The 12,025-nt window shown below is 42.5% G+C and overlaps 1 protein-coding gene across 2 annotated transcripts in view; it reads right to left on the reverse strand.

Annotated features, from left to right (window-relative positions):
- The window catches only part of CCDC38 (coiled-coil domain containing 38), a 66,164-nt gene that overhangs the window by 19,846 nt on the left and 34,293 nt on the right, over positions 1 to 12,025 (reverse strand). For both annotated transcript variants that reach the window (XM_054441957.1, XM_054441955.1), the window contains 5 exons: positions 11,793 to 11,956; positions 11,614 to 11,694; positions 8,175 to 8,329; positions 4,015 to 4,113; positions 1,647 to 1,695 (listed from right to left, as the gene is read on the reverse strand). In XM_054441957.1, the coding sequence (XP_054297932.1) occupies positions 1,647 to 1,695; positions 4,015 to 4,113; positions 8,175 to 8,329; positions 11,614 to 11,694; positions 11,793 to 11,956 (548 nt within the window). The remainder of the gene's footprint in view (positions 1 to 1,646; positions 1,696 to 4,014; positions 4,114 to 8,174; positions 8,330 to 11,613; positions 11,695 to 11,792; positions 11,957 to 12,025) is intronic.

The following is a 12,025-nucleotide window of genomic DNA, read 5'->3' on the forward strand; positions in this document are numbered from 1 at the left end:
CTAGTGGGAATGTAAAGTGATATAGCCACTCTGAGAAACAACTTATCAATCTCTTTAAAAACTGAACATGTGGCCGGGCGTGGTGGCTCACACCTGTAATCCCAGCACTTTGAAGGCCAAGACGGGTAGATCACCTGAGGTCAGAAGTTCGAGACCAGCCTGACCAACGTGGTGAAACCCCATCTCTACTAAAAATAACAAAAATTAGGCGGACGTGGTGGCAGGCACCTGTAATCCCAGTTATTCAGGAAGCTGAGACAAGAGAATCGCTTGAACCTGGGAGGTGGAGGTTGCAGTGAGCAGAGACTGTGCCATTGCACTCCAGCCTGGGTGACAGAGCAAGACTCCATCTCAAAAAGGAAACAAACAAACAAACAAACAACAACAACAAAAAACACTGAACACACATCTACCATCCAATCAGGCATTACATTATAATTATTCCAGAGAAGTGAAAATTATGTTCACACAAAAGGTTGAACAAAGATATTTATAGCAACTTTATTCATTATATCCCCAAACTAAAAATAATCCAGATGGTCTCCAATGAGCAAATAGTTAAACTGTAGCACGTCCATACCATAATATACTATTCATCAATAAAAAGGAACCAACTACTGATAGACCAAACAACTTGAGTGAATCTCCAGATAACTATGCTTAGTAAAATAACCCAATCCCAAAAGATTACATACTGTAGGATTCCATTTATAGAACATTCTTGGAATAACACAATCATAGAAATGGAGAACACATTGGTGGTTGCCAGGGTTTAAGGGGAGGTGGGAGAGGGAAGTGGGTGTGACTATAAAAGGGCAACATGAAGAACCCTGTGCTGATGTTCTGTATTTGATGGCATCCATGTCAATATCCTGGTTATGGTATTGTGCTACAGTTTTGCAAGATGATACCATTGGAGGAAACTGGGTAAAGGGTATATGGAGTCTCTCTGTACTATTTCTTACAATTGTACATGAATCTAAAACGATCTCAAAATGAACATTTAATTACAAAAAAATAGTGATTGCCAAATGCCACAGAAGTGGGTGTCTAGAATTCAGAGGGTGCCTAGAATTCACAGCAAAATATTTCTGTTTCTCTCAGTGATTGTCATGATACTGTGATGCTGGCCCAGATCCCTTCCTCTGGGCTGGTGTACCCATCCCAGGCATCAATATATTTTCTTAAAGAAGCTCTCTTGGGCTAGTAAGGGTTGAGAACGAGTGACTTCTGAAATGAGTACAAATGAGTGAACAATTAAGTGAGGGGGAAAACAACAACAAAAAAATACTTTATGATCCTAATTGCAGGAATTTTGAATCACATGGTGAAATTGCAAACACACAGGCTAACAGAATAGCTTAATAAAAAATAGGGCAGTGGGTTCTGAGAAGCAAAGACCCAAGATGCGGGGGAGGGGGGGGGCGCAGATAGTTTCTGCAAATAATAGCTGTAGGTACTTAACAAAGAATGGAGAGAGGCCTGTGAGATCTCAGGAGTGCACAGAAATGGCACCACTACTTCCAGGATCTCTTACCACAGTTATGGATACATGACATGACATATATGTTGAGAAAAGGCTTTAAAAGTTATTTGCTGAAAACCATTCCCAGTTTCCAAGGGAGTTAGTCAAGTATATACTGTACTTTGATTTCCTTTTCTCTGGAGTGCGAGTCAGGCTTCTGCTTGACTTTCCTGTTCAAAATGTCCAGGTGAGTCCATGCCGTTGGTGATGGTGGAGTGAAAAGAAATAACATGGAATTAGAAATGAGCCCGTGCACTTGGTACAAGGTATTCATTTTTCTGCACAGACATGCCCATTACTTCTTTTTTTTTTAAAAAAATATTTTATTATTGGAATGATAATTGCATAGAAAATGGAGGCCTTTTATTCTATTGAAACTGAGTTGCAGGAGTAAGAATAAAATGAAAGGCACACACTCTTTTAAATGCTTCAGGCAGAGATCACATTTTTGGCTTTTCCCTCCAGAGCCCTTACTGTCTATAACTATATATCATTCGCCCCATTGTAGTGTGTAGTTCTGGGATGCAGAACTATGTACTATTTGTCTTTGTGTACGTGGGGTCTTGAAGAGCACCTGAAACATTTATGTCTCCAACAAATACATGGTGAGTAAAGGAAAGAAGGGAAAAAAAATGGATGAAGAAGAACCAATCAGATGGGTCCCATCACTATCTTATTATTATTATTGTCTCAGCATTTTTTTTTTTTTTTGAGATGGAATTTCACTCTTGTCACCCAGGCTGGGGTGCAATGGCATGATCTCGGCTCATTGCAACCTCCGTCTACCAGGTTCAAGTGATTCTCCTGCCTCAGCCTCCCGAGTAGCTGGGATTACAGGTATTTTTAGTAGAGACAGGGTTTCACCATGGTGGCCAGGCTAATGTTGAACTCCTGACCTCAGGAGATCCACCCACCTCAGCCTCCCAAAGTGCTAGGATTACAGGCGTGAGCCCCCGTGCCCAGCCTGTCTCAGCTTTTAAGCTGGTACCCTAACATGTACTACTAAAAAGTATTGTTAAGAGGTGCTATTTAAACTGAGAAACTTCTATATTCAAAATTTCAAAGAGAAGGGAACATTGGCACCACCTCCCACTCCCTCTAGCCCACCCCTGCCCCCACACCCTACTCAAGATCCTCCAACAGGCAAAGTAGTATGTCTTAAAGTGAGCCAAAATGGCCTCAGAACCCAAAAGAATTTACTTTTCAATCAGCTGGCCAGATGCACAAGGCTTCAGGCTTATACCAGGGTCATTTCTGGGCAGGCAACTTGTATTCCTGACCTTTATCCCAATACTAAATACATCCCAAGGTTGATAGCAGGATACAGGAGAAAAGGAGTCCCCAGGAGTCAGCCTGTATTGGGGGCTGCAAACTCAGATGGATACAGGGCAGGGCAGGTAAAGGAGTGGAGTGGACCCAGTAAGAACAAAGCAACTGGAGAGATCAGACCCCTCCCACGAGAAATTTCCCAACTTGATCCCAGACTTCAGATCTTGTGGTTTTCAAGAGAAGATAGAAATACAGATTTTTTTTCATGACATATGCTTATTTTACTTTATTTATTTATTTATTTATTTGAGACAGGGTCTCACTCTGTTACCCGGGCTGGAGTGCAGTGGCGCAGCACCATCACTGCTCACCGCGGCCTTGATTTGCTGGGCTCAAGCGATCCTCCCACCTCAACCTCCTCAGCAGCTGGGACTATAGGCATATACAACTCCCCCCCCCCCAGCTAATTTTTGTATTTTTGGCAGATATGGGGTTTTGCCATGCTGCCCAGGCTGGTCTTGAACTCCTGGGCTCAAGTGTTCCACGTGCCTCAGCCTCCCAAAGTGCTGGGATTAAAGGTGTGAGCCACCATGCCTGGCCTACATGTGCTGATTTTTAAACATTGGCCACCAAGCCAAACAACACCAAAACACTGGGGCCAGGTAGCGCTGCCCAGTGGGCCAAATCTCCGGTCTGAATTTGTGATGCAGAATGGGAAGAGGAGGGTCATTCCACCCGGGAGGGATGGTGATAGTGAAGGACTTCTTGGAGTTGATGGTGGGTAGGTTAGAGCTACCTCTGCTCTAAATTAATCCTTTTCCCAAGGGTTAATTCTCTGAATCACTGGCCAAAGTCAGTCACCTCGTTGCAAATGGCCTGGTTTTCTGGGCCCTGGGAGTGGGCCTGCCAACGGCAGAAGGCAGGCCCGCGCCAGAGAAACGAGGGGCCTCAGCTTGGAAGGACTTCAGGACATGTGCTGGCCAGCCAGGGGATGTCTCAGGGGCCCTCTTCCTCTGATTCTCTGCCTACTCTATCCACTCGTGCACCTCTTGGCATTTTGTGATAACATGAGAGCGAGAACCAGAGCCCCTGGCTGCTAGGATTGAGGGTGGGGTGGACGCAGCCCTCCATTTTGCAGGTCGGCTTGTAGTCCTCTATCTCCACTTTGAGATAGACACATTCTCAGGTTTTACTTTCATGAGTCCCAAATCTACCTTTACCTTGGCTGTCTCTTCCCTGAGAAGCATCTTCTGAAAGGACGGCTGTCCTCCCGGACTCCTCAAGGATGCCTTCCTTGTTACTTGAATGTAATGATAATTCTAGAAATGGAAAATGAAGAGGAGAGAGAAAGAGAAAGATGGGGGAAACAAAACACTGCTGAGAAAGAGAGCTTTGTCTCAAGGTGAAGATAGAGTTATTGTCAAAACTTCCAGGGACAGAAATATAAGTTGAAGACATCATCAACTGGCAAACGAAATATGCAGATGGTAATATGCAGACACAATATGCAGATAGTAAGGGCTGGTCCCTAGGATTGGAGAATGTGTGAGAACTGACCGATAGGGTGCTAGGTCATCTCCATTTTCAACATCCATCTGTCATAACTCCTTAAATCCCAAATGTTAGCTTTCAAGCCTCTGGACTGACAGACTTAACTAGTTTCTGAACATTCTCTATTTAGATCATGAACCCAGCAGAAATTTATTTTATTTTATTTTATTTTTTGAGGGGGACAGGGTCTTGTTCTGTTACCCAGGCTGGAGTTCAGTGGCGCCATCACAGCTCACTGCAGCCTTGACCTCCTGGGCTCAATCCATCCTCCCACCTCAGCCTCCAGAGTAGCTGGGACTACAGGTGTTCACCAGTATGCCTGGCTAATTTTTGTATTTTTTTTGTAGAGATGGGGTTTCACCATGTTGCCCAGGCTGGTCTCCAACTCCTGGACTCAAGCACCCCGCCTGCCTTGGCCTCCCAAATTGTTGGGATTACAGGATGGAGCCACCGCACCTGGCCCCAGAAGGACTGAATTTTAAGTTGTTGAATGCAAATACTTCTTGGTTTTTTTTTTTTCCCATTTGTTTTCCCTCTTGTGCAACACCATTTAGCTTTAACCAAATTTTTTCATGTGCTAAACACTTTACACATATGACCTAATTTAATCACACTTGGCACAGTGAGAGACCTAGGGAACTCAGCAGGGAAACCTTAGTGGTATGTTGGTAAAGGTTTAACAACCAACTGTCTAGAAAACAAATTCCCCCTGATTTGTAGTTCGCCAATTTCTGTGTTGTAAATGCTCCTATCCTGGAGTAGTGGCATCAGTTCTCAGCTGGGCTGCCCCTGGCTCCCATCCCTGCACTGCATCCTGGAAACTCTCTCCAGGTAGTAAGCTGAGGCAATCCTAGGGCTCACCTCCCTGGTTTCCCCTCTCCAAGGGACCACTCTGCTTTTTTTTTTTTTTGAGACGGAGTCTCACTCTGCTTTACTGTTTGATGTCCAATGTCTGAAAATTCCTGTTTCATGTATTTATCCAGTTTTTCAGGCAAGAGGCTAAGTCTGGTCCTGGTTACCCCAGTGTTAGTTGAAAGTGCAAATCATCCCCTTTGATTTGTGACCCCGCTTTCACTTATTACAATCTTTTTTTTTTTTTTTTTTGAGACAGGGTCTCATTCTGTTGCCCAGGCTGGAGCGCAATGGCATGATCATGGCTCACTGCAACTTCCTCCTCCTGGCTCAAGCAATCCTCCCACCTCAGCCTCCCCAGTGGTAGAACTACAGTTGCATGCCACCATGCTCAGCTAATTTTTAAATTTTTTGTAGAGAGAAGGTCTCACTATGTTGCCCAAGCTGGTCTCCTGGCTCAAGCAATCCTCCCTCCTTAGCCTCCCAAAGTGCTGGGATTACAGATGTGAGCCACTGCACCTGGCTTAAATTCTTTTTTTTTTTTTTTTTGAGACAGGGTCTCGCTCTGTTGCCCAGGCTGGAGTACAGTGGTGTGATCTCAGCTCACTGCAACCTCCGCCTCCCGGGTTCAAGCGATTCTCCTGCCTCAGCCTTCTGAGTAGTTGGGATTACAGGCATGCGCCACCGTGCCTGGCTAATTTTTGTATTTTTTAGTAGAGACAAGGTTTCACCATGTTGGTCAGGCTGGTCTCGAACTCCTGACCTTGTGATCCACCCGCCTTGGCCTCCCAAAATGCTGGGATTACAGGCGTGAGCCACCATACCCGGCCTTAAATTCTTATATACATATGTAGTGGGACCCATATCTGGTCCGTTGAGCTGACCCAATGCCAGTACATGACTGTTTCAATTACTGAGACTCCATGATAATATATAAAATTTTAAAGCATTTGTAATCCTCCTCCCATTACCTTCTGAATTCAAAAGTATTTGTTTATCTTTCTAGATGAACCTTTGGATCATTGTGCAAAGTTCTCCCCAACCAAGACCCAATTCCCTGATACATTTTTGGTAACATTTTAATTATAATTCCATAAGACTTATACATTCATTTTAGAAAATTTGGCAACTTTACAATATCAATCTTGCTATCTGAAAACATGACATAGTTTTCTATTTCTCAAAACTCCAGGTCAAACACATTAAGGTTATTTTTGTTTTCTTAGACTTAATTTCCTCGTATATTTTCTTTCTTTTCTTCCTTTTTTCCTTCCTTTTCCCTTCCTTTGCCCTTCCCTTCCCTTCCCTTCCATTCCATTCCCTTCCTTCTTTTTTGAGACAGGTTTTCTTAGATTTAACTTCTCTTCCTTCCCTCCTTCCCTCCCTTCCTTTCTTCCTTCCTTTCTTCTTTCTCTCTCTTTCTCTCTCTCTCTCTCTTTCTCTCTCTCTCTCACACTCCCTCTCTCTCTTTCTTTCTTTCTCTCTTTTTTGAGACAGGGTCTCACTCCTGTCACCCAGGCTGGAGTGCAGTGGCATGCTCATGACTCACTACAACCTCAACTTCTGGGGTTCAGGTGATCCTCCCACCTCAGCCTCCTGAGTAGCTGGGAGGTGTGCATCACCACGCCCAGCTAATATTTTGTTTTTTGTAGAGAAGGGGATTTGCCATGTTGTCCAGGCTCGTCCCAAACTCCTGTGCTCAACTGATCTGACTGCCTTGGCCTCCGAAAATGCTGGGATTACAGACATGAGCCACCATGTCCCACCTTCTTGTGTATTTTCTAATCAATAAAATTAGTTTACTTAGGTTAATATGTTAGGTTAATAAAACATAAATATGTTAATATATAAGTAAATAACATATATATATATAGCATACATAAAAATATCTTAATATATAAATAAAACATGTTAGGTTAATAAAACATAAAACAGGCTAATATGTTAGGTTAATAAAACATGACGGCCGAGGTAGGCAGATCACAAGGTCAAGAGATCAGGACCATCCTGGCCAACATGGTGAAACCCCGTTTCTACTAAAAATACAAAAATTAGCCAGGCATGGTGGGGCGTGGCTGTAGTCCCAGCTACTCAGGAGGCTGAGGCAGGAGAATATCTTGAACCCGGGAGGCGGAGGTTGCAGTAAGCTGAGATCGTGCCATTGGACTCCAGCTCTGGGTGACAGACCGAGGCTCCACCTCAAAAACAACAACAACAAAACCAAACCAAACAAAAAACAAAAAATAAAAATAAAAATGAATGACTTTGTGTCTGTTTACAGAATCCTTTAATAAAATCAAATAGTCTCTCAGGTTTTTAGAGGGGATTTCTAGGTATGCTACCATATCAGTTGCAAATAATATATTTTCTCTTTCCCCATGCATATACTTTTATTGCTTTATGCTACACTCCAAATCTCATGTTGGAATTTGGTCCCCAATGTCAGAGGTGGGGCTTAGTGAAAGATGCTTAGGTCATGGGGGTAGACCCCTTGTGAATGGCTTGTTGCAATCCTCATAGGAATGAGTGAGTTCTCACTCTCTTAGTTTCCACAAGAGCTCCTTGTTGAAAAGAGCCTGGCACCTGCTTCCCCTCCCCATTGCTTCTCCTTGTACCACGTGGTCTCTGTACACGTTTCCCTTCTGCCATGAGTGGAAGCAGCCTGAAGCCCCCACCAGAAATAAATGCTGGCACCACACTTCTCGTACAGCCAGCAGAACTGTGAGCCAAGTAAACCTCTTTTCTTTATAAATTGCCCAGCCTTAAGTGTTCCTCTACAGCAACACAAATAGACTAAGACACTTTATATCTGAAATTAGCTCAAGTTTCCAAATTAATGATATACAATAACAGAGATAGTGAAAATCTTAGTTTAGGTCCTGCTTAAAAAAATATCTATTTAGATAAAAAACATTGAAGCAGATGATTTTAGAGTTAGGGATATTTAGTTCTTGAAAGTTGAGTATAAGTAACTTACTTGCTAATGTTTTTGGAAGGATATTTGCTTTACTTTTTGATGCCTGTGCTCTTTTTAGTGCTTGCTGGATTTGCCAATGTTTTGGAGACATTTGCAGCAGAAAAAAACCATATTTCATATACTCCCTGAGGAGGAATTCTGTTTTTGCTATTTCACTACTCAAAAGAAACAAAGATATGATTAGGTATATCTGTGTGAAAGCATGTTCATTAGAAAAAAATTTTTACAAAATTATTTCTCTTGATTATGTACTGAATTAATAATTTAATTATCAAAAAGCATAAATATGGCCATAAAAATATGGGCTTCAGTGAATATGAAATGAGATGAAAGAAAACTCTAGGAATGCTGTTTAAATAAAACATGTCCAAGGATATGCACACATAGAATAGACATGATAGTTTTACTCGACTTGTTTATTATTTCTGTGGGAAACACTGTATTAAGTTTTAGATATAGGGAGAAATTAGAAGGTAGCAAAAGGGCTGGGTGCAGTGGCTCATGCCTGTAATCCCAGCACTTTGGGAGTCCAAGGCAGGCAGATCACCTGAGGTCAGGAGTTCGAGACCAGCCTGGCCAACGTGGAGAACACCTGTCTCTACTAAAAATACAAAAAATTAGCCAGATATGGTGGTGGGCGCCTGTAATCCCAGCTACTTGGGAGGCTGAGGCAGGAGAATCGCTTGAACTGGGATGGCAGAGGTTGCAGTGAGCCGAGATCGTGTCATTGCACTCTAGCCTGGGCAACAAGAGCAAAACTCTGTCTCAAAAAAAAAAAAAAAAAAAAAAAATCCGGGCGTGGTGGCTCACCCCTGTAATCCCAGGACTTTGGGAGGCCAAGGAGGGCAGATCATGAAGTCAAGGGTTCAAGACCAGCTTGGCCAACATGTTGAAACCCTGTCTCTACTAAGAATACAAAAATTAGCCAGGCATGGTGGCACATGCCTGTAATCCCAGCTACTCAAGAGGCTGAGGCAGGAGAATCACTTGAACCTGGGAGGTAGAGGTTGCAGTGAGCTGAGATCACGCCACTGCACTCCAGCCTGGGTGACAGAACAAGACTCTGTCTCAAAAAAAAAAAAAAAAAAAAAAGGTAGCAAAAGATGGTACATTTGTAAGGAAAAGAAAGAAACTAACACTTAATGAGGACCTATTACTACAGGCAGGACACACTACAGACATAAGCTTATCCTTAGGACAGCACTTTAAAATATGTACTATTATTCTTATCTTGGAAAGGAGATGTAAATGGTAGAGCCAGTACTCAAACCTAGGTCCATCTGACTCAGATGCCCAAGCTCTTGCCAATATTGAGTGACTTGGACCAAAAGCTTTTGCCCAGCTTCACATTGCGTTATAGTAATTACATTACAAAGTGGACAAAGAGGGATGTTAAAATAACAAAAGAAGGCCCACTTGAAAGGGAGCTTCCAAACCTTTATCTTTCAGAGCCTTCGTTATTCAGACCCTCACCAATACTCTTATCAATATTACTTTGTATCAATGTTTTCAGCTGTAACACTTCTATCTGTCAGAGCCTTCCTTCAGCCCTGGTGCAAGAGTGATATTCAAGGGTCAGTAAATGGCTGCTTCATGTATCACCAGTTGGAAGATTGATGGGAGACCCTCATTCTACTGCTGCCTCCATTTTAGATTGAAATCCTCCCAGATATGCTACAAAGAACACGAGGTGACAATTGGCTGGAAATATACAGTTTCCAAGCAAAAGCTTCAGAAGATGCCTCCTTCCCTTTCCAGCCCTACCTGTAGAGGAGGCCTCCTGGGGCCATCTTGAGCCATAAAGAGAGAAGAGCACCTGCTGCCCTTGCTCCACTACAAGCTTGTTTTTCATGGTCTCCTGCACCTTTCTAGGATGATGTGACACATAAACGATCAAAAGTTATCTTCAGCAAGACCGTTTGGAGGGCTCAACTCGGTGGCTATTGTGCATAAATGCAATACTTTGCACAAAAATAGAGGCTGCTACTCTAGCTCTAGAAATATTCTATAAATGGATAGAATCTTCTAATTGCATCAGGGGTGAAAGAGAGAAGGAAATTCTCCATCTTGGAGCAGCTTCAGCTTTAGGCTCCTAAAATAGAAGAGCCTGCTGTAGCCAGAATGTGAAATGCACATTCTGTTAGTGCAGTTGGTTTCAGGGAAACCAACTCTGCTTTATTTCAGACTCGCTTGTCTGAAGGATGTAAGAAGCCTAGGACCTAGTTCTAGAGGGGAGGTAAGCATCAAGTTCTCAAAAAGGAAAAGTAAGTTTTAGCGTTGACCTGATACCAACACTATAGTGTCTTCTGAATCATGAAATTACTGTCCAAAAATGATGACAGGAGGAAGCTTCTTTAGCTACTTAAAATTAGTTAGGCCGGGCGCGGTGGCTCACGCCTGTAATCCCAGCGCTTTGGGAGGCCGAGGTGGGTGGATCATCTGAGGTCAGGAGTTCGAGACTAGCTTGGCTAAGGTGGTGAAACCCCATTTCTACCAAAAATACAAAAAATGAGCCAAGCGTGGTGGTGGGCACCTGTAATCCCAGCTACTCAAGAGGCTGAGGCAGGAGAATCGCTTGAACCTAGGAGGTGGAGGTTTCAGTGAGCCGAGATCATACCATTGCACTCCAGCTTGGGCAACAAAAGTGAAACTCCCTCTCAAAAAAAAAAAAAAAAAAAAAAAAAAAAATTAGTTCAAGTGAGTTTCCTTGACCATAGAAGGAAACATCCAAGTTTGAAAAAGAGTGGCAGGTGGTACAATTTTATCCCAACTCCTGCTCCAATACTTTTTTCTCTTTATAGATCTTAGTTTTTAATTTTTATTTATTTTTACTAGAGTTGGGGTCCCATCGTGTTGCTAAGATTTCACTCGAACTCCTGGGCTCAAGCGATCCTCCCGCCTCAGCTTCCAAAGGAGCTGAGAGGCAAGCAGTGTGCCCAGCAGATCTTAGTTTTTAATAGCAATACTAGTTTCTACTATGTAAGTGTAAATATAAAAAATAGTGCCCATGATGACTGTAAGATGATTGTAGAATGAGTCCCAATTTCAGAGATGTTAAAATGTGGGGGAAAAAATGTCTCAGAATGAATGCAAAAGTGCAACCAGACTAAACTAAAAATATAAAAAGAAAAAAATGAATGAATGAAGAAGGGCACTTAGACAATAATTTATTGTTTATTCCTAATTGTTTTGCTTCATCTAATTTCTTTGCTTCTGTATCTACAAGTTAGAGAGACTTTCCAACCAGAAGCCACATACTGTCCTGATACCCAGGCAGGAACAAATCTTGATGGACAGGTTACTTATTTTTCAAAATTCGTTCATACTTATGACATCATCAACTGATAAGGATGATCAGGATTATTAGGTCTTACCTGGCATGAATAGGTTTTAATGGGTCGTGGAAATTTGGCCACGAGAAGATTGTGCCCACCCTCACCTTTTCACTGCTTGTACCTCCATGCTTGCTTTCTTCAGCTCTGCTGTCATTTGGAGTTTGTTTATCGTTTCCTGTGCTGCCCTGAAAAGCAATGAAGATCTGTTAATTTGCTTCTTAGAAACAAACAAACAAACAAACAAAAGAGGTGGGAGGGATTTGGCCAGAGTGATAAAACTAACATTTTCAGAGCATCTACAGATCTCTGGTCATTTTCTCGAAGGAACTCTTCAAAGGCCAGTGCATCATCTTGGAGCTTTTTCTCAGCTTTTTTAAGTTGCCGTTCCCTCATTGCTATGTCTTTTTCAAACTTTTTGATTGTGTTTCTTTTGGTTGACAAAGCATACTAGGGGTATTGAAGACAGAGGTGTAAAAACATGATTCCACATTTAGTAATTTCAACAGTCTTATACAC

This window comes from Pongo pygmaeus, chromosome 10 (genome assembly GCF_028885625.2).
Source record: "Pongo pygmaeus isolate AG05252 chromosome 10, NHGRI_mPonPyg2-v2.0_pri, whole genome shotgun sequence".
Classification (NCBI taxonomy): domain Eukaryota; kingdom Metazoa; phylum Chordata; class Mammalia; order Primates; family Hominidae; genus Pongo; species Pongo pygmaeus.